The sequence below is a fragment of the Anabrus simplex genome, chromosome 3 (genome assembly GCF_040414725.1).
Source record: "Anabrus simplex isolate iqAnaSimp1 chromosome 3, ASM4041472v1, whole genome shotgun sequence".
NCBI lineage: Eukaryota > Metazoa > Arthropoda > Insecta > Orthoptera > Tettigoniidae > Anabrus > Anabrus simplex.
In genome coordinates, this window is record NC_090267.1 from 324,898,820 (window position 1) to 324,922,680 (window position 23,861).

Here is a 23,861-nt window from a genome sequence, read left to right on the forward strand (position 1 = left end):
AACAACATATTTGGGCAAAATCGTCAGAAATACTCAAAATATGATGAAGATGAAGAAAAGTAGCCGATCGATTGCTGCTTGCTGACTTTAATCGATAAGATCTGTATCGATTATTATCGAAATGTAAATCGAATGTCACGGAAATAATGATAGACTCAGCGTTGTTTTCCTGTTGTTCAAAATTGAAACTAGTGAAAAGTAGAAAGTCGAGCGATTGTTTAGGTTATGGGGCGTGACAAAAACTGCGCACAAAAGGGCTTAGCAATGTGCAAGGATGGTTTATATGCCACAGATTCAGTGACAGTGTTTTGCAGGTATTGTAATTGCCGAGTTGGGTGGGGAAAAAAAGATAGCATTGTGAAACATGTTAAATCTGAAAAACACGTGGGTAAGCGACGCAATAAAGAAAGTTCAACCCCTGCTGCTAGTACATCTGAAAGAAAGCCATCTTCTGTGCTTACACAGTTGTAATTGACAAAAAATTTCCAGAGACAACTTCTCAAAATGCACAGTTGAAATATTTGTCAAAGCAAATATACCTCTGGAAAAGCTGGAAAGCAAAGAGCTAAGAGCCTGGATTACTGAGTTTTCAAATGAAGAGCTGCCATGTATGAAAACTCTACGTGAAGTATATTTACCGGGTAAGTTTTGATTTCATTGATCTGGTATGGTTTAGGTATTACAACATCAAAACCACGCGCAAAATTGAAGGATACTGAATTTGCGTGCGATTTCCATACCCAATTTATCCATTAATTTTAAATTACATATTTTGTCTTTCTTCCTTTCTAGAAGTTACATCTGACGACCAGAAAAGAATATCAGAGGTTCTAGTGGGGAAGAACATAAACATACTCTGTGATGAAACTACAGATAGAATGGGCCGTTGTGTTTTTATCATTATACTAGCAGGTGTACCCATGCTTCGCTACGGTTTTCTACATTGTATACGGATATCGAAGTAAACACTGTACGTGCAGTAAATAAGATTGTTTTATAATTGCATGTCTCTTAGCGTTATCCGATAAATGGCATGGTGAGGTCCCCATACGTTCTTTCCAATGTAAAGTGTGGGTTGCAAAGTTGTGATGGCAACGGCAGGCTCACTTGCCTACTGCCATTCACAATCGAGTTGGGAAGTTAACATAATTGCAGGCAGGCCCCATTGCCTACTGCGCGGTCACAATCTGTTTGGGGAGATTTCGTTAGAATGGCAGGCCCGCTTTCCTACTTCCAGACAGATTACGGTTGAGGAGTTTTTATTATAATGGCAGGCAACTTCCCTACTACCAGTCAAAATTGAGTTGTGCAGTTATAATGACAGGCCCTTTTTCCTACTGCCAGCCAGCTTACTGCCAGTCGCACAGAGTGGGTGGGAGTTTCCATTTTTGAACAAAATTGCATGTTCCCTTACCTTCTGCAAGTCAAATTGAGAAGTGAATTATTCATTACAAAGGTAGGGCCTCCTTCCTAATGCCAGCTACACAGGTGTTGGATAGGGACCCCATTCTTACTGCCAGTCAAAGTTGGTGTGGGGAGTACTGATTACAATAGCAGACACACCCTTTCTCAATCGTTACAAATCAACATGCATATATATATATATATATATATCAACATACGAAAGTATATCCATGTTTACAATATTGCAGACCTTTATTTACAGATTAACTGCTGCTAAACGGTACGTCATATCGACAAAGGATTTTACCATATAAGACGCAGTATTTAGCGGCCTAAATTGCTGGTCCTGTGATATTTTCTCGCATCTCATCTATTCATGGGTCAGATTGAGTTAGAAATGTTGAATAGGGTGAAATTTGTGTAAGATTATCTTACACTGCATTACTTTTCAGATAATTATGTGACATAGCATTTGGTTCACATATGTTTATGTAGAGTTTAATGATTCTATCTTTCCTGTAAGTGATTGAAAGTATGAATTATGCATGTAAAAAGTCCAAATTTACTTAAAATCGACAAATGGAGACGAATCTAATGTTTAAGAGATACAGATACGACAAAAAGTCATAAGACCAAGGTTGAAATTTTAGAAATGGATTTCCATTAAGTATTGTAGATTCAACTTATAAGAACTCATACAATCAGACAGACTCCAAAGCTAAGAAATATGCAGATGGTCATTATTACACCTGAAACGGATAACTGTACAGAAATTACGCCAAAATAGTCAATGTACAGATAAGCATGGGCACGTTTGTAAGTGCAAACCTTCATTTCAAGATTTACTGCTCTTAAATGGTAGATCATACCAACAAACGGTTTGCACCCTCAGACGTCCTATTTATCGCTCTACAAGTTTGGTCTTAAAACATCTTCTTGTATCTCCCATATTTATGGGTTCAATTGAGTTATATTTGAATGGGGTGAAATCTGAACATTTTACATTATTTTTCACATACTTATGTTGAAGCTAGAATCCTGAAATTTGGTTCGCATATAGCCATTGGTCGTGTCAATGTGCGTGCCAAATTTGATGACTCTATCTTTCTTATAAATGTGTCAAACTAAGTAACAGTCGTGTAAAAAGCACAAAATTTATGAACCGTCAAAATATACAGCCAAATCTACACTGTAAGGGAGATAGAGAGACGACAAAATGTCACAGGACTAAAATTGTAAATCGCTCCAAATTGAACACAGATTGTGCCATCCGTTTGTGATATGACCTACCATTTCGCCGCGAAATACCTCGAAACGAATGTCTGCATGTTTGTTAAATTGCCTCCATATTTCAATGTTCTTCAGCATAAAAAGTGAAAAATTTAAAGATCTTGGGAAGTTTTTTGTAGGTTACTGGCTAAAACATATAATTTTGCTTAATTTCAATTTTCCAGCTCGTGTGGCAGATTGTGAGGCAACCTTGATTTTGGGTGAGGGGGGGTAATACTTAGGACTTTCAGGAAACTATAGCTAAAAAATATGCAGATGGTCATTATTACCCCTTAAACGGAAAGCTGTACGAAAATTTTGCCGAAATAATCAATGCACAGGCACATGGTCGTTACGATTTGATTTATATAGATAGATAAGGAATCTCTCCACGTATAACACCTTTTGGGCTATGTCCTTTGGTCTTAGCCTGAGAAACCGATCTTTCATGATATCTCCCTTATTAATCCTCCTGTTGAGAAAATGCACATGAAAAAAAAAAGAATTGTATTTCAGTCAATTTTGGTCGATTTCGTCAGGTTGGTCTTGTACTTTATATATTGTGGGAGAGTAAAATTGCCATTTCGGTTCCCTATAAAACCCCAGTTCATTCTGGGAATTTGCAATGGTACTAAACTTAAAACTTACCCTTGAACACGTGGATGCTAAATATAAAGTTTGGTTCAAATATCTTCAGTAGTTTTCAAGTTTGAAGAAATACGCTTTACACGCACCCGCTCTTGCGTTAAGTCTGGTGGGACTTGTACCCAAAAACGGTCCATTAATGATATCTCCCTTATTAATCCTGGTATCGAAATGATGCACATAAGAAAAAAAAGGTTTAGAAATTAATTTCCATTAATGCAGGTAGATTTCCATTAAGTTTGTTTGTGTATATTTTGAGGGAGTGGAAAATCACGGTTTCAGTTTCATATAAACCCTTGGTCAGTTCAGGGATTTAGAAAAATATTTGACCTAAAACCTGCTGAAGGACAGGTGGATTCTAAATATGAAGTTTGGTGTAAATATATCCAATAGTTTTCAAGTTATAGGAGGACAGACAAACAGACACCAAAGCTAAAAATTGTGCAAATGGTCATTATTACACCTGAAACGGATAACTGTACGGAAATTTTGCCAAAATAGTCAATGTACAAACACACGGTCATTACGATTTTATTTATATAGATTCCAAGTCCCAGCTGGATCGAGAAGAGAGCTGCATGTTGTTTCTGTGGACTATCATGATGCAGGAAATGCTACAAACTGCTCTCATGCTGTTTTAGAAGCTCTGCGCAGTTATAGTTTACCATATGATGCAGTTACAGTGTTTGTTAGTGACAGTGCCCCGTACATGCCCCGGTGTTATGAAACATTAAGTGTGGTCATTTAATGCATTTAATGCATGTACAGTGCTGGGCACATAAGATCAGCTTGGTTGGCAATAGTTGGGTCGCAGTAATCACAGATTTAAATCGTGGTTGCGATGGTAAAGTCTGCATTTTTGAACAGCGAAAATATAATTATTTACAATTTTTAACATCAAAGTATGGTGCTTCAAAGGAAGCAAAGGTTTTTCCTGCACCTGTCATAACCCGATGGAATAGCTGGTTTCAGGCTGTCTTCTATTTGTGTGCTTACTTTGCTGATGTTGTTACATTTTTCAAGATGTCTGACATGAAAGATATCAACAGCTGTGGAATTAAGTACGTGACTGATCTGAGTGACCGAGAAGTGAATAGGCTTCACTCCCACATGGTTTTTGTCACAGATCATGCAGCTGGATTGGTTGACCTCCTTACTGAACTTGTAGGGTCTCTCTATCCTGCCTCTCATCTCCTGTACCCCAAACTGCATAACCTTGACGCCAGTTTTACCTTCATTTGTGAGGGGAATTTTTCTGCAGCAACTAATGATGCTTTGATTAAGCTCACTCATCTACGCAGGCTGCATGTAGAGACACATTTGTCAAAGCTGCTCATTTTCACAGTGAAAGCTAGCCACATTGAAAGCTAAAGACCCCAACCATAAGCATTTTGTGTCAGTTTCTCAAGCTTTGTATCCAAAAAGTATAATTTTGAATAACACTGATAAATTAGATGAGCTTGAGAAATTGTTTGGAGTAACAGATCTCTCACGAAACGATATCTGTTCTGGTCACTGTTCTCTGAAACATGCAAATCAAACCCACATGAAAGAAAGTGAAAAATGTGATATCATGCTTGCATTAACTGCAGTTCAGACAGAGTTCAGCATATTTGCTAAATACTGTCTTGAGTTGTTGTGGATCCCAACGAACAATGTAGATAGCGAGCGTGTGTTGTCTCATTACAACACAGTGGTTACAGATAGACGGTGCAATTTGAAAAAAAGCAATGCCGAAGTACTGACAATGCTTTTGTTTGAGCAATGAATTTGTATTGTGTGTGAACCAAGGACTTCATAAACTTGGAATCGTTAAAATTAATAATACCATGCAATTATTTTAACTTTGTAAATAGATGCTAATTTTTCAGGTCCCTAATTATAAGGCATGTGAAGAAGACCAAGTTTTCACAGAAATGTGTAAATATGCCAGTGATACAGTTTGAACATCCTTACACATGGCCCTAACATAAATCTAGATAACAGGTAAGTTCCCCGAACATTGGACCACAGCCATAATCCACCCACTCCACAAAAAAGGAGATAAAAGCAATCCAGATAATTACAGAGGTATCTCTCTCTTAGACTGCACATACAAGATTTTCTCCAGAATCGTATACAGGAGGATCAGAGAGCAACTAGAGGAAGAATTAGGTGAATACCAAGGAGGCTTCAGACCTTGGAGAAGCTGTGCAAAACAAATCATCACTTTAAAATTAGGCATAGCATATTACAAGAAGCAATACAAACCTCTTGCAATAACCTTTGTGGACTTTAAAAATGCTTATGACTATTCATAGACCTTCAATGTTGAGAATTTTAAGAAATTTTGGGCTCCATCCAAAATTAATCAAATTGATAGAACTCACCTTAACCAACACTAAATCAAAAGTCAAGTTCAGAGGGGAATTCTGTGAGCCATTCATCATAAAAACAGGCTTAAGACAAGGAGATTGCTTGTCACCACTGCTGTTCAACTGTGCCTTGGAATATATAATGAGGGAATGGTACAAGAGTAACCCAAAGAACATCCGAATTGGAAGACCCAAAGACAACATAAGTTTAAATTGCCTAGGATTTGCCGATGACATTGCTCTCTTGTCCAACAATATTCAGGAAACCAGACAAGTGATATCACTACAGGAAATAGCTCAGAAAATTGGTCTCGGAATATCTTTTGAAAAGACAGTAATCATGTTAACTGACCCACCACTCACAATCAAAATTGCCATAGTAAACCAAGAAATCAAAATTGTAGATAAATTTAAATATCTGGGAGAAATCATAACATATAACCCCAATGAAAAGCCAGTATTGCATAACAATAAATACATTGACCATAGCACAATATGTCACCAAGGATACCTACAACAAAAAGGGCCTGTCAATAGCAACAAAATTAAAACAGTCAGTCAATCAAGCAGAAATAACACATGCAAGTGAAACCATCCTCAAAAGAACTATCACTGCACAAATAGACAAAATACTCAAGATAGGGAGAAGAATCATAAGAACGTGCATTAACAAATCATACCAAAAAGATGGACACTGGAGAGTAGCTTCTAATGAAACAGTCTACAAGGAAATAGAACCATTAATGAGCACAATCGGGAAGAAACTCATTTCATTTTTTGGACATCTAATCAGGACACCAGAGAACAGGATCATCAGGAGAATAATAGAAAAATTATGGAATAGTAAGTGCAACATTAAGTGGATTACAGAAATCAAGGAAGATATGAACTACAAAGTATATTGGAAGACCTAAGAAAAAAAACCAACAAAATCAGGAAACTCACAGACAAGCAAACAAGATTTCAACCAGAACCAACAGACAGACAATAGGAAGGGCTGATTTCCAATGAAGAAAGATAAGATCCGAGAGAATGACGAAGTACTGGGCTGACAGGAAACTGAAAAATTCTTTGTATAAAGTTGGCTAGAGTGATCCAGTGAAGGCCATCAAATGTAAATAAATAATAAAGTTCCCTTTTTTGTTAAATGTAGGATATCTAGATCTTTATCTATGGTGGAGAATGAGTGATTGTGATCTTTCATGTGTTCACTCATAACAGAAAATCTTCTGTATTTAGCTGCATTAAAATTTTCTTTGTAGCGGATTTGAAAGCTCCTCCCGGTCTATCCGAAATAACTGGCATCGCATGGATTTTTAAAACTTCACTCTGTTTCCAGAAGCATGACAAATAGAACAACATTTAACAGTCTTTGCAATTTTAAGTATTTCCTCCAGCCAATCAATAGTTGTGTTAAATACGGTTGAACCCACACCTGGTACAACTAAATTTGTCCAAGATTGAAGCTATGTACATTTTAAATATAGATTTTCATTGCATTTGTTGATCGTATTTTATCTCAAGTTTTTTATGTATCACTATTTTTGTATATGTCTTTCATCTTTGTGTTATTTTAGCTGATGATGGCCTCTAGGCTATGTCGAAACATGTTCTATGTAGCTTTCTAGACGAATGGCAAACATGTATTGAGCAGGTGGAATTTATACAAATAAATTCTTTTAGAATTTTATCTTAAAGCAGTGTAGATGGTTTTCTGTGGTTTCCCATTTTCACACCAGGCAATTGGTGGAGTTGTACCTTAAACAGCCACTTCCTTCCAAATTCTAGCCCTTTCCCATCCTTGAGCTACCGAAAACCTGTGATGTGTTAGTGCAACTTTAACCAAAAGCAAAAAAAAAAAAAAAAAAATTTCCATCTAGAATTCTTATCTCTTTGAGTTTCTGTAATGACATCTAAGAAATTTTGATCATGGATGCTCTGTTGTAGATATTTCCAGAGTAGAGATAGGATTCATGGAAGATAGTTTTCACACATGCTTGGTTCTTTCTCACTAATATGTGTATCTTACTCAGCGAGGTGAGACTGTCTCTTTGTTGCAAGTAGCAACATTAACATCATTTACTGTAGTAATTCTGACTGTTGATGCTGTGTGACATTCATAAGGCACATTAACATGCTTATTTTAAATTTCCAATTACAGTTGAACCTGCTTTATACGTAACTCTATTCAGCATAATTCGTATTTGTTCATAATTTCCTTTAGATCCTGGCAAAATGTAATTTAAAAGCATGTTAATTAAACCTTATTTATACGTAATTCACTGTTATACGTGTCAAGTGTCAGTGAAATATAACTGAGTTTTGCATAATTGTAATGAGCACGTGCTTTTTGAAAAAAAAAAACTACTGTATTTACAAAGTTTCCTCTTTGTCGGCGTAGACGGAAGTAGAGAGGTCGGGTTTCGGTGCTGAAACAGAACACAAAGAGTTTCACCAAGTGACATTGTTGACCCTTACTTACTGGCCAACCGAGCGAGTCCCTTTCGCTCTCAATTCGCTCTTCCTCTACCTTCATTGTTTTTTACTTTCACAATGCCGCCAAAGCTTAAGATACATTACAAGCAGTTCAAGCTGGTTTTTTCACGGGAACTAGCAGCACTGATGTTATTTTTCGAACTTGACTCCTAGTGGAGAACCACTGGGAGTAAAGAAAGCCATTGCATATAGACTCTGAGAAGGCCATTCATTGTGTTATACTGCAGTAGTTATCACTGTCGCTTAGCTGAGTTACGTCAGTTGATATCCGTCTATGCTTTATACAGCAATAGGTCTAGTATACATTGAGAGACCATAAGGTACCTGAGCTACCTCAACAGAGTCTAGAAACTGTACAGGAATGTCAGTAGTCCAGTGAAGTGTGCTGCAGATACCTCCAGGCAACTTTCCAGTTAATGTTGGCTATACTAAGGCTCAGCATTGTCACCAATCCACTTCATTATTTGCTGGTATCATGCTTGCAAATACCTCTAAAGGAGATCTACGTACCAAGCCTGGAATGACCACCTCAGACAGTTGGGGTCTATGTATCAATTTTAAAAAGTCAGTGTCTTGCAATCACCCCCAAAAAACGTGCACAATTATAGTCAATAATAAAAACTGACCAATATTACAGCCTTCAAGTATGACGATGCCATCTCAGGTAAAATATACAGTAGTTAAGGGAGAATGTGAGTTGAATGTACTGGAATGCAGTTATTGGGGAGTTCTGTGTGAGAAATTCTCATTCACCCAAGATCCAAAATTTATCAAAGTGTGATACCAAAGCAAAAAAAAGCCAGTGGGCCAAACAAGGAGGAGAAGATATGATGATGATGATGATGATGATGATGAACAGAGAAGATGCACTGGGGCTTAAAACAGTTTATTATCACACCACTTGGCTGGAGTCAGTGTGGAAATAAAATATCTAATTCCAGAAAAGCTAACATCAGCAGCTAAATTCGAACACTTAATCCAAATGGTACAGTTTTCTAAGCCTGCCATGGAGCTTGGAATTAATGCATTCAGTTAAAAAAAATGTATTGTATCTAAACACAAATCTTTCAGACACACCTCTCCAACAACCATGAGTACTGCAAGAGAAGGAAGAATATTGCAGTAAATAAGCAACATATCATGATTACTACAGCTATCCACTTTTATTGTCTAAATTTGTGTGTGAGGTGTTAAATCAGAAGAACCATTGTAAACTAAAGCCTTCATTCATAACTAAAATGAAGGATTCTTTTACAGAGGCAATTACATTGTTGTCCTCACACCAACACATATTTTAAGTGCAGATCTACAGTTTGCAAATATGCTGTATAACTTAACAAGTATGTAAGCCTGTCTTTGAAAGCCAAAATTTCACATAATACAGTTGAACCTGACTTATATGTATATCAAGGGGAAGAGAAAACTACTTGTAATTCAGAATTACTTAGAAATCAGACTTACACAATACATCACATATTTACTGAAAAACCAATGGAATAGACCTGCATGTGTAAATCATTGCAAATAATAAATGCCCAGATCGTGAAGCCATCTGCGGCTCTTCTCCAAAAAAGAGCGAGAGGCCCCGACGCCCTCTTGTTCGGTCACTTTTCTGGAGAACCTAGTTTTCCCAGGAAGAAGGCCCACTGTTCCCAATCAATGAGATCACTATCCGCGGAGTGTCCAGTCACAGAGTCTGACACTGACAAAGACGGCGGAACCTGGCAGGTAATGGACCAAACGAAGGGCAAGAAATTGTCCAGAATTCTGAGCTTTACGTATCCACATAATAGCACTATTGCAGTGGAACTGCAGTAGTTATCACTATCGCTTAGCTGAGTTACGTCAGTTGATATCCGTCTATGCGGCCTCCATAGTCTGCCTACAGGAATCTTGTTTTAGACCTGGACATGACACGACTATGAGAGGATATTGCCTTTATCCCAAAGACAGAGTAACTGTGGATGGCGCGGCAACTGGGGACGTTTGTATCCTAGTTCGCTCTGACATCTTCAGCGAAGAAGTACCGCTCAATATTCAGCTAGATGCAGTTGCAGTTCGCACTCCGTTACCAGTAATGACAACGGTGTGCAACGTGTACTTTCCACCGGACTATGATCTGGAAACAGTTGCACTACAAGATTTGATCGCTTAGTTGCCTCCTCCTTTCCTCATGCTGGGAGACGTGAATGCCCGAAACACACTATGGTGTTCTCCGTCTTCCTGTGCTAGGGGGAGGATGCTCGAGCGCCTGATCAACCTGTTTGATCTATGCGTGTTTAATACAGGGGAACCAACACATTTCAGCAGCGCACATGGCACATTCTCACACCTGGATGTCACTTTGTGCAGCTGTGTGCTAGTTCCCCTGCTACGGTGGCAAGTACACGACGACCTCTGCGATAGTTCCCACTTCCCGTTAATTCTCTCTCTCTTGAATCAAAGACGGTTCGAAGTACCCAAGCGCTGGTTACTTCGGCAGGCAAATTGGCCAGAATTATCTAAACGCACAGTAATGGCCGAAGATACGCTGGAGTCTGTTGACGATTACATTTCTTCTATTACTACTGGAATTTTGACTGCTGCAGAGGAAACAATTCCATCCTCATCCGGTATTTGTCACTGGAAACAGGTCCCATGATGGACGGACAAAATTTCAGCAGCCATACGTGATCGCCGACAGGCTTTTAAGCACTATCGTTGGAATCCAAGAATGGTCAATCATATCACATTTAAGCATCTGCGCACGAAGGCCCATTTTTTTAAATTCGAGAAAGTAAGAAAGCTACGTGGGAAAAGTATGTGTCTTCTATGACGGCACTTCCATCATCACAAGTGTGGACAAAACTCCGCAGTATTGTCGGTGTACAGAATGTGCCCGCAGTCCCCGGTATCTCCATTGATGGAGATATTGTTACAATTCCTTCAGTCATTGCTGACCACATCACGTCATATTTTGCAGTTACGTCCAGCTCTGGGAGATACGACCCTGCATTTCTACCAATTAACACGAAGCAGACGCACACCATCTTTCTTTCGCCTCTAATGCTTCACATCCCTACAACATGGCCTTCATGGAGGGGGAGTTGCAGAGTGCACTCGCGCTATGCAGAGACACAGCTCCTGGACCAGACAAAATCTATAATCAAATGCTTAACCATTTGAGTCACAGATGTCTCCGGGATATCCTCACCCTATTCAACAGAATATGGAGTGAGGGAGTGTTTCCATCTGAATGGCGTGAGGGAATTGTGATACGAATTCCCAAGCCAGGTAAAGATCCCAAACTCCTGGATAGTTATAGGCCAATATACCTTACAAATGGCCTTTGTAAGCTATTTGAAAGGATTGTTAACCGGCGTCTTATGTGGGCCATGGAAAAGGAAGGTTTCTTGTCTAACTACCCGTGTGGTTTTTGCTCTCATCGGTCTGCCACTTATCATCTGGTCAGACTGGAAATTGCCATTCAGGAGGCCTTTCTCCGGAAGGAACACCTAATCGCCATGTTTTTTGACCTGGAGAAAGCTTACGATATTACCTGGTGATATGGTATTCTCTCCACTCTACACCAGTTGGGATTTTGCAGAAATTTGCCAACGTTTATTGAGAACTTCATGTCCCTCCAGCTCTTTTGAGTCCAATTAGGGAATACATTTTCTTAATATTACATTCAGGCAAATGGAGTACCTCAGAGATCTGTACTGAGTGTCACACTGTTCGCAATCGCCATCAACGGCATAGTTGCCGCTGCTGGGCCCGCAGTCGTTCCATCGCTGTATGTAGACGACTTAGCTCTACATTACAGCTCTGTAAGGGTGGCGTTTGCTGAGAGGCAGCTACAGCAAGCTATTAACCGAGTCGACAGATGGGCCTTGCAACATGGTTTTCGATTTTCAGCGGCGAAAACCTCAGTTATACACTTCTGTCGACGTCGGCTTGTACATCCTGAACCCGAACTCCGTTTGCGACAACATTGTCTTACCAGTGGTAGATGCCTGCAGATTCCTGGGTCTCCATTTTGATCACTAACATGGCAGCCCCACATCCGTCAGTTGAAGGTTGCCTGCATGAAGAGACTTAACATGCTTAAGTTTCTCAGCGGCACTTCGGGGGGGTGACTGTGCTGTGCTGCTACGATTTTACACGGCAACTGTCCTCTCCCGAATTGACTATTGAAGTGTGGCTTATGGCTCAGCATCAAAATCTACGCTGAGCCTTGTAGACAGTATTCACCATAGTGGAGTAAAGCTGGCAACGGGAGCTTTCCGTACTAGCCCCATTCCCAGCCTACTCGCTGAAGCGGAGTTACTGCAGGAGTTCCACCTTTACGGATAAGGAGGCAGCAGTTACTGCTCACGAACGCTGCCAAAATTTGTGAAATGCCACTACATCCAGGCTATCAATGCATCTTTAGGCCGAAAGCCACACGGCCGGTTGGGTTTCGAATTGATAGCTGGTAAAGGAGAACAATAAAACTTTGATTTCCACCTATTCAATACATTAAAAGCAATTATAAAATTAGGATCTCATCCTTATTTTATTGCTTAATTGTTAAAACATAGGACATGTTTCGTTCAAATTTTGAACATCTTCAGCTATAAACATTCTTACAAGGTTAAACCGGTAACATTATTCTAGAACTTACACTTATTGTTTACTGAGGATAGTCTCTTGCAATTCATAGCTGGTGTCGTGATCTGAATATCGATATCAGTGGTTGTCTTGAACAAACTTTCAGCAAGGTACCTCCGTGGTTAGTTCCGTGACCGGATATACGTCTAGATCTACTCTGTGGACCCAAGTTGAACATGGATTCCTCCGTTTATTGGAGGTATTTCCAAGACTTCGTTCACCAATATCTGGCCGCGAAGCATATCTTCACGGATGGTTCTAAAATCGGAGATAATGTTGGTTGCTCTTTTGTCAGCGATGATATGAGCACGAAGATTTCTCTTCCTAGTGTATGTAGCGTGTATACTCTGGAGCTTTGCACCATCTTAGAGGCAGTTTGTACTGTATGATGGACGCCACTTTCGTATGTGTACCGACTCATTAAGCTCTCTGCAGTCTATTGAAGCCTGTTTCTTGCAACACCCACTGGTGCAGCAGATTCATGACCTTCTAGCCAGGTTAAGTGATGCTGGCACCAGAATCACTTTCACATGGCTTCCAAGCCACGTTGGGATTGCGGGAAATGAACTTGCGGATGAAGCTGCATGGGAAGCGGTACTTTTACCTCCAAGACCTGTCAATGTACCTGCTAAAGATATTTGTTCTCAGCTACGTTGAACCATCTTGGTGTCCTGGGAATTGGAGTGGCTAGCTATCCGAACTCCCAACAAGCTGAGATCAATTAAGAAGACACCTACCGTGTGGCGGTCCTCTTTCCGACCTCCTGTAGGCTGAGGAGAGGTCATTTACGATCTACCACTCTTATCTCCTAAAGAGGGAAGACCCCTCCAGTGTGTTCTTGTGGTGCCGACTTCACCGTGGCCCACATCATCACAGAGTGCACTGATGTCTCTGGCCTAAGACGGAGCCTCGGCCTGCAGGAAACACTCAAACGCATACTAGCCGATGACGCGACTACTGCTGATCTCATCATCCGCTTTATGTGCGACAGTGGACTAATCAAGGGTATATAAATTTAAAGTGTACTGTTACTCAGGGAACGCACATTCCCTTTTGATTCGTTAGTAATTTTTCGGCCTAATTTAATTATTGTTTGTTTTATTTTGTACTGCGTTTTCAAATTCCTTTGTTGAATAAATATTGTTTTTATTTTAAATTTATTTTCCACTAATATGTTCAGAGAGGATCATTACCTCGTTGTACTTCCTCTTAAAACAAAAATTCACCACCACCACCTGAGGCATTCAGTCATTCAGTAGAGTATCGTATGTTCTTGTAATCTTTGAGGAGTTTGCTGGTGTTTCTCTCATATATTCTGTTCAGTTTTCAGTAACTAAATGGAAAATCACCACACATGCACTTTCGCTCACTCCCAAACAAAAATAGAATAATATTTAATTGTATAAGTAAGAACACATTTTTATTATTTCTCACCCGGTGGCCTCACGTTTGATGTCAATCCAGGGATTTATACCTGGATCAGAAAGCTGGTTTAAGGTCAGCTCAGCCTGTGTGAGAACTACTGAGGGGCTATCTAATAGTAAAGTAGCAGTGGTCTAGAAAGCTAAGAATAACGGCCTAGAGGATTTATCGAACTGGCCACGTGTTGCCTTGTATTCTCCAGGCCCTGGATTGAGCAGCATTTGCTAGGTAGTCCAAGGCCCCTCAGAGTTGTTGTGCCACGGGGTTTTGTTTTTGTTTATACTTACACTTCATTTTGTCATAGTCTTTTATGAATTGATTACTACGATGTTACTGCTCCTTAAATTAATAATTATGCAGTATCATTATTATTATTATTAGAAAAGCGCACGAATGTGCATTACAAAGATTATTGACCGTTTTAGTCTTTGCTATAATCGCATAGAGATTTGTTGTTGTTTTTACATCTTGTGATGTGATACATGTCACAGAACTGATCACACAGCGAACACTCACATTTTTCATTTGGGTGTGATAAGACATATTTTTACATATTTTGTGGTGGTACCCGTGTTTTATTATCACATGTCTTAGCTTCTGGTTGGTGTTCGTCCCATTTCGATCCAACATGGCATCTGTGCTGTAGAACTCTAGTGGAATTTCTTCTCTCTTCTTCCGCCTTTCCGCTAGGTGTGCAGTGGTAGTTTTATCCTCAGTTCTTCAATAAGGAAGGGTTGCCGTGCTAGTTCGTATGTTAGGTGGGAACGCGTGTATTTTGAGATGCCCATTATGGTCTTTCGGAATTTTGCCTTACCTCCTCCTATGGTGGCCAGGTCTCTCTTTGTTATTCTTTCCCATATCAAGTGGATTCCATAGATGAGTATTGGTAGGATTGTTGTGTCAAATAGGCGCATAGCTGTTTTTAAGGATAACTGCTGTAGATTGTTGATGTCGTACATGGCTTTTATGGCTGCAACTGCTTTGTCTTTTATGTGTAGTCTGAATGTCCCAGTAGTCTGCAAGGTTATTCCCAGGTATTTGAATGAGTTTACTATTTCCACTTTGCCGTCTTCGTATTCTACGTTGTCGTTTGCTGCATTTCGTCCGCCTTTCCGAAAGACCATCTGTTGAGTTTTTGTCCAGTTTATTTTCAGACTATTATTTCCTGCCCATTCAGCCAGCGCTGAGAAAGCGAGTTGGAGCTCTTCCTTCTTTGTTGACCCTAGGACCATGTCGTCTGCATATATGTAGATCACTGCATCCTTTGCTCTTTCTCTGATTGCTTTTGTTACATCCGCGGTGGCAATATTGAATAGTATGGGGCTGAGTGGATCACCTTGCAGCACTCCATTAGTTTGGGTGATTTCCTTTGTTTTATGGGTCGCATCATCTATGGTGATCTGGTTGTATGCCAGAATATTTCTTATTAGAGCTGTAAGGGGAGTATTTCCAATCATAGTTTGGAGTTTGGACATTAGTTTCTTCCTGTCTATTATGTCGAAGGCTTTTGTATAGTCTATGAAGACTGCATAAAATTTTCCTTTGTGAAGCCGTTGTGCTTCTTCTATGTCATTGAGTAGGTTTTGAATTGCATGCAGGGTTCCTCTTTCTCTTCTAAATCCAAATTGCTCTTCTGGCATTTTGGGGTCTACTTCTTCAACTATCCTGTTGGTTAGGATTCTTGTTAACAGCTTGAAGATATTGCTTTCTAGAGCGATTCATCTGTATGAGTTTGGGTCGTTGGTTTCACCTTTCCCTTTATAGAGGGTTATAATTGTTGATTTTCTCCATTCATCAGGAATATTTCCTAATTCTAGGCATTTATTAAACAGTTTGGACCATATTTCTGCTAGATGCTGTGTGGATTCTTTAAGGTGCTCATTATAAAACCTGTCCGGTCCAGCGGCTTTTTTGCACTTTGTAGCTTTGATAGTGTCTAACACCTCTGCTTTGGTGATGGGAGGTATCGCTTCAAGCTGGTTGTTGTGTTCAATTTCGTATGCCGCCTGTTTCCTGGCATTGTTAAGAATATGAGTGAAGTGCGTTTCCCAGGTTCCTATTTCTACGTTGCTAGTTCTTGATGTTCTGCGTCTGATGGCTACATATGGGTCTTTTATTGCTTCTTCAGCAGTTTTTTCACCTTCTTTCTCCATGTATTGAGTACGTTTTTGTGTTAGTAGGTTCTTGTACTATTTTCGTTTTTCACCGTATATTTGAAGGTCTTCTGGTTTTGACGTCATCTTGGCTTTATGCAGCGCATTTAATGTGATTTGTCTTTCTGTGTAGCACTCCTTGTCGAACCACGGTTGAGCTTTTCTTGTGTTCAGTTTTTGGGTTATACTTGCTTTTAGCATATTGTTGATTGTTGCTAGGGCTTTGTTTAAATCACACTCCTTGATTGCTTTTTCTGCTTCAGTTACATTTCCTAATACTCTCTCTAGTTCTGCCAAATTTATCTTTCTGGATACGGTGATTTTTACATTTGTTGTTATAACTTTCTTTGGAATCTTGAGTGAGAATTTGGTCTGTATGGGGATGTGTTTTCTCAGCGGGGTTACTGGTGAAGTCCATAATCCCTTTTGTTCTAGAATGTGTATATCATCTCCTTTATGGAATACCAGGTCGATGGTGCTACTTCCATTGTGGGCAAAATAAGTTTTATGTTTTGGGTCATTCACTAATTTGAAATTTTCTTCATCAAGAAATGTGAGGACAGCTCTACATTTCATGTCGGGTTTGTCTAGTCTGCAGTTCATATCTCCTGCTAGTATGACGTTTTCTTCTGTGTTTGGGATTTTCCTGAAGGAAAGCGTTAGGAGCTCCATTATTTCTTCTATGTCGGTGTTCGGGCTTATATAAATGCCTATTACAGTGAACTTGATTGTTTTTGCAATTATTAGATTTTCTTCTGTATGTAGGGTCTTCATGGGTCCTATCCATGGTTTGTAGTAGATAGATACACCTCCTGATGGCCTTCCTTCTGTTGGTTTCCTTGCTAGGGAGTGGATAGAGTAGAATCCTTGTATGTGCAGTATCATTCAGACCCTGTTTAAAACATTTTTAACTGGCATGATATTTCAAAAATAATTTCTGTATTTACTGTCCATACTTCAATTTTTCTATAATCCCTCCTTGATGATGTTGATGATGATAATAATAATAATAATAATAATAATAATAATAATAATAATAATAATAGTAGAAAGCTGAATTACTGACTGCCTTAGGAGAAACCAGCATGGCAAGGTTATTTCATTTAGTGTGCAAGATGTATGAGACAGGAGAAGTCCCATCCGATTTTCGGAAGAATGTTGTTATACCTATTCCCAAGAAAGCCGGTGCTGACAGGTGTGAAAACTACCGCAGCATTAGTTTAGTATCTCATGCCTGCAAAATTTTAACACGTATTGTTTACAGAAGAATGGAAAAACAAGTTGAAGCTGAGTTGGGAGAAGATCAATTTGGCTTCAGAAGAAATGTAGGAACACGTGAAGCTATCCTGACTTTACGTCTGATCTTAGAGGATCGAATCAAGAAGGACAAGCCCACGTACATGGCATTCGTAGATCTAGAAAAGGCATTCGATAATGTTGATTGGACCAAGCTATTTATGATTCTGAAGATGATAGGGATCAGATACCGAGAATGAAGAATTATTTACAATCTGTATAAAAATCAGTCTGCAGTGATAAGAATCGAGGGCTTTGAAAAAGAAGCAGCAATGCAGAAAGGAGTGAGGCAAGGCTGCAGTTTGTCCCCTCTCCTTTTCAATGTTTACATAGAACAGGCAGTAAAGGAAATCAAAGAGAAATTTGGAAAGGGAATCACAGTCCAAGGAGAAGAAATCAAAACCTTGAGATTTGCCGATGATATTGTTATTTTATCTGAGACTGCAGAAGATCTCGAGAAGTTGCTGAATGGTATGGATGAAGTCTTGGGTAAGGAGTACAAGATGAAAGTAAATAAGTCCAAAACAAAAGTAATGGAGTGCAGTCGAACGAAGACAGGTGATGCAGGAAATATTAGATTAGGAAATGAAGTGTTAAAGGAAGTAGATGAATATTGTTACTTGGGTAGTAAAATAACTCACGATGGCAGAAGGAGGACATAAAATGCAGACTAGCACAAGCAAGGAAGAGCTTTCTTAAGAAAAGAAATTTGCTCACTTCAAACATTGATATCGGAATTAGAAAGATGTTTTTGAAGACTTTCGTGTGGAGCGTGGCATTGTATGGAAGTGAAACATGGACGATAACTGGCTCAGAAAGAAAGAGAATAGAAGCTTTTGAAACGTGGTGTTACAGAAGAATGCTGAAGGTGAGATGGATAGATCGAATCACGAATGAAGAGATACTGAATCGAATTGGTGAGAGGAGATCAATTTGGCTAAATTTGACGAGAAGAAGAGATAGAATGATAGGACACATCTTAAGACACCCAGGACTTGTTCAGTTGGTTTTTGAAGGAAGTGTAGGGGGTAAGAACGGTAGGGGTAGACCAAGGTATGAATATGACAAGCAGATTAGAGCATATGTAGGATGCAATAGTTACGTAGGAACGAAAAGGTTAGCACAGGATAGGGTGGCATGGAGAGCTGCATCAAACCAGTCTATGGACTGATGACTCAAACACAACAACACACACTGTAGAAAGTTAGTCAGGCCTGAAATTTCTTTGCTAACAATGCTTGAAACCATCTGTTTTATAGGTTTTATCACTTTATTATGGAGACACCTTTCTGCACCACATATCCCAGAATGATCAATCATTGTTCTACTTTTTTCTTTTTTTTTTTAAATATCCATTATTGATATTTTGTGAATTGCACTTACATTTTCCATGTGGGAAGCTGTTACTGTCCCAGGCAAATTGGAAAAGTGAACAGCAGTGCAAGCTTGATAGTTTGCTCTTGCTCATGCCAGAATGGAATGCATCATATTTGTTACTTCCTTTCTCCGTTGAAGAATGGAGTGGAAACCTATCTGATAAAGACAGTGACTAAATTTTTCAATAGTTTTCAGATTGTTAAATAGAATGTAGGAAGATTAGCAATGTAAATTAAATGCTGCACCGTAATAGCAACATTTAAATTATTGTAGAATGTAAACTAATAAAACTAAGAATGTTAATGTTTAGCTGTGTATGTTTAGATATTTGTTTCCTGATGATATTTTAGGTCTGTAAGCACGAGACATATTTATACCAATAATTCATCCCTAGATCATTCCACGTTGACTTCGGTCAAACATATGACCAACATTACAAGTCATTGCAAGCCTGTGAGAGGGTACCTCTTAGACTTCTCGGATATGGCAAGGACAAAAGTTTCCCATATGGAAATGACTAACCCATGCATTAGGATAGAATAATTGTTAAATTGAAATATTCAGAAGTTCATTCAGAAATATTGGAAATATCCATAAATCAAATTAATGCATTTTCTAATATTAATGTTTTAATTTTGTACACACTCCTAGTTTTATGACTTTTTCAATATCCTATTACTAATAAGGTATAAATTAATAATATTGTATTAATTTACTCTTAAAGGAGAAAGCAGAAAAGAAACGAGCTGCAGAAGCAAAAAAGACTGATGCGTTCACTCCTGATGATATACCAGAGAGACCGAGAGTAGCACCTGTTTCCAAAAGCCAATTGGAATTGCAAGAGGAAGATAGTGTGGAGCAAGAGGAAGATCAAGAAGCTAGTGAAGGGGATATTGAACCTGAAGATGAGGGAGAAAAGATTGCAGATGACCAAGAACAAACAAAGGAAAATGAGGAAGAAGATATTAAGGACGAAAAGGTAAGAACATTCTTTCCTCTTTCAATTTTCTTCTTTTCTATTTATAAAATCAAAATGCCCTTACCATTGCCTATACTCGAAACCTCTACACTAGCTTATATTATCTTATCTGTTAAGTGGTATTTTAAAATTGATTCAGACTTCTGATATTTAAGGAAGCGGTAGTTTATAGATGGATTTTTCTTGACAAATGTACTTTGTATTGAAGAGAAGCAGAGCAAATTGGTAATTGTGCTGCAATCGAAAGTACAATGTGAACTAAAGTTGCTGTACATGATAGGAATAATAAAGCTACTCTTGAGCATAGAACCAGTAACTGCCTGGCATTTTGTGAACAAAAAGTAAAGTTTCTAGAAATTGAAAACAGGCTATGCAAATATATGCCTGAAGAAACGGTTTAGATGTGCAGTCAGGAGTAAAATGTGTTTTGAAAGCTATAGCAATAGCAAGGGAGTTAAAAATTATGGGTTTTAAAGCTAACTGTGGTTAACTCATGTCATTTTCAATGAAATTACCTGCATTGCACAACATTTCCCAGACAATTATGAAGAAAAGATTGCAGATTTCCACAGATTATGCAATTGGTTTGCATCAGAAAAATTCATATGTACTAACACAAACTGGTTATGCAGAGCAGACTTTGGTATATTTAGAAGATTATGATGCAATGCATTGTTTTATAATTTATTGACCATAGTAATTACAGTTCCCAGTATAAATATTTAACAAAACAATACAAATAATGTCTTCTTAATTTCTCTCCCTAAAATTAGGGTGCAGGGATTATTTACATACATGACTAGGCTAGTTATATCTGATAGCATACAGACTGGTGCATATATGCTGTTCAGGCATTGTCACTTAAGTATGCCTCAGAACAAAGAACAACAAAAAGTGTAAGACACATTGCGGGAAGGTTACAAAAGAAGCTTATTGGCTGTCCATTGGTACGATTAAAATTCCTGAGAACATAGCATTAATACTCTAGATCAGTGGCTCCAAAACCTTTTCAGTCACAAAGCACTTTTTGAAGCAAAAGTTTCTTGTGGAACCCCCGGAAATGTTTAGTGTTTAGTTCTATCATTGTTGTCTGAGGCATATTACATACTATACATTTGCAGAATTATGAATTATAAGGTATGTATATTAATAAAGAAAACAATAGTAGAAAAGAAATGGAGGCAGATTATTTACCTTATGCCATTCCTAACGCTCCAGAGTGTTAGAGTTTTATGACTTGCCTGCCATGCTGAATGCTCCAAAATGCAAGTCACACTCATTAGAAGTCATTAGAAGTGTGTTGACAGAAATATTGAAGGGTCTTGTGAAACCACGCTGCTTTCCCATGACTCGGCAAGCTCTGGCACCTTACTGACGAGTCTTTCCTGTGTGTAGCCTATTTCACAAGCAGACCTAGTTTATAAGCATTGTCTTCCAGTTTGAGATTGTTCGAGTTATCGCCATGTCATCTACTTATCGCAAAGTAGTGTTAAAATGTTTGAAAGAATGCGAAATTGGAGATATTTTAGAAGTTAGTGGAGATTGTGAAGTTCCTAGTAGTGGTTCAGAATTGTATTGTGATGAATAATTTAGCTGTGATAATAATTCTGAGAACCATAAAAATCATGAACAAATATTGTGTGAAGACCGAGGGACAGGGCTGCAGACAAATGTTACTAGTGATATCTGGAGTCACGTTATTCTTTTTAATGCATGGGAAATGTGGGAAAACAATCACAGTTTATCTTCTGGGAGTTCAGAAGCATATTTTTTTAATTCTTTGTGGGATGGGAATTATATGAACTAGTAGCAAAGCAGACTAATATACATGCTGAATACTGTATTTAAAAAAGAAAAACTGACACTGTTGATATTACCTGGCAAGACACTAACGTGACAAAATAAGGGCATGTGTAGGTGTTCTAATTTATATGGGTTTGTTGGTTTTACCTGAAATTGACAATTACTTGCTAGGTAACCTTTGTGTGTGTCCATCAGTAAGGCAGGCAATGGCATTGAGATGGTTTAGGAAACTTGGGCAATATTTGCATCTGAGTAGCCATGAAAACAGACCAATACCACAAGATGAACATTATGCCATTCTGTATAAAGCAGGATCAGGTCTGCAACACCGAAAAATTCTTAAATTTTGTACTGCCTGGCCTCGAACTTGCAATAGACGAAGCTATGATAGGTTTCAAGGGAAGATTTATCTTGAAAAGATATTTCCTAGGGAAACCCTCCAAATGGGGTATCAAGGCATGGGTTATTGCTGACTCTAAAAGTGGTTGCCTTCTGAAGCGTGAGATTTACAAGGGGAAGAAAGAAACATGGGATCAGAATTTATTATTAGGAGAGCGAGTGGTTTTACATCTTACAGGGCCATACTAGGGAAAATGGCATCACATTTACTTTGATAACTTTCTAAGTCCTGCAAAACTGATGAAACCAGTGTTAACACACAATACCTACAGCTGTACTGATTAGTTTAGAAAACTTGCACAGTTAAAACTCAGGAGGGGAGAATGTAGGAAAATACAAAATGAGGGAGTAACAGCAAAAGTTTGGCAAGATGGAAACTAACTGTTCGTATGCTGTCAACAAATTCAGATTCTGTGGATGATGGTACAGTGAAACAAAAAACCAGTAAAGGCAATGAAATAATAGAAATTGCATGTCCTCATACTGTCACAAATTACACAAAACATATGGGTAGCGTGGAAATTAGTAATTAGAAAAGAGAATACTACGGGATTGGGCAATCGTCTAAAAAACTTAAGGGAAGGAAAAGAAGTTTACCTTTCAGCATTCCATCTCCTAAATTACTTCATTCTCTTGTAAAGATACCTGGTTGTGCCAGAGTGTGTGCTTTGTGCTTATAAATGAAAACTGGGGCAGCTTCCGGAAGAGGCAAACAAACAACATTCATATGTAAGCAGTGCTGTCTACCACTATTCAGGATGGGGTGCTTTTTGGAATACCATCAGGGGCGAAATGTAAAGATTAAAAATTAGGATGAGTACAAATGTATACACATTAATCATTAAGGAGCAAATTGTAAAAGAAATTACATTTATATTTATATCTTTATTCATTTGATTTCTATGTTATTTTCTTTAAAAGGTGGCAGTTATATTGCTTTGTCTGTTGGAATTTAGATGACCATCAGAAAACATGGTAATTCCAGCTCTGCAGCAGTCTTTAAATGCAGAATGGCAAAGGGTTAATTATTTAGATCTACTAAATGATATAACTACTTGTTAGGATACAGTAGAATCTCGATGCATCGTTCCTGGAACTGTCGTTTTCCCGTATTCGTTTAATTTATTCAGTTCCAAAAATGTTCCATATAAACTAATGTTAAATTTCCCCACATCACAACGATCGTTGAAAAATTATTTGTCCTCGGCCACAATTTTCCCCGCATTGATCGATCGTAAGAAAAATATATGCGCGGGTTATTCATGCGTAACCTCACTATGAGCCTCCTGGTGCCAGTGCTTCTCGACCCACTAACCGACCCCTAGAAGTATTCTTATTTACAAGAATTAAAATGTAGACAGTATAAAACTCAAATTTGCCACCATTTTCTGTGTTGGTATAGGCTGGCTCGGGCTGCCAACTTCGTTGAAAATTAAAAAATCGCACAGTGCGCCAGATAAGTTTTAATTAGTCACAGGGTGATTAACCGTGTCGTACCTTGTGGAGTGTGTGGGATGCTAGAGGCCTGTTGACCACTTTGTTGCCCTCTGCCCGATAGTTTTGTTACAAGCCGGACCTAACCAAGTCAGACAATAATCTTTTCTCATAGCCTAGTCTTGTAACTAGTTCCTA

The 23,861-nt window shown here is 38.7% G+C and overlaps 1 protein-coding gene across 2 annotated transcripts in view; it reads left to right on the forward strand.

The window, feature by feature from the left end:
• Positions 1–23,861, forward strand: part of LOC136866307 (calnexin) — a 134,482-nt gene that overhangs the window by 96,165 nt on the left and 14,456 nt on the right. For both annotated transcript variants that reach the window (XM_067143150.2, XM_067143151.2), the window contains exon 10: positions 19,773–20,027. In XM_067143150.2, the coding sequence (XP_066999251.2) occupies positions 19,773–20,027 (255 nt within the window). The remainder of the gene's footprint in view (positions 1–19,772; positions 20,028–23,861) is intronic.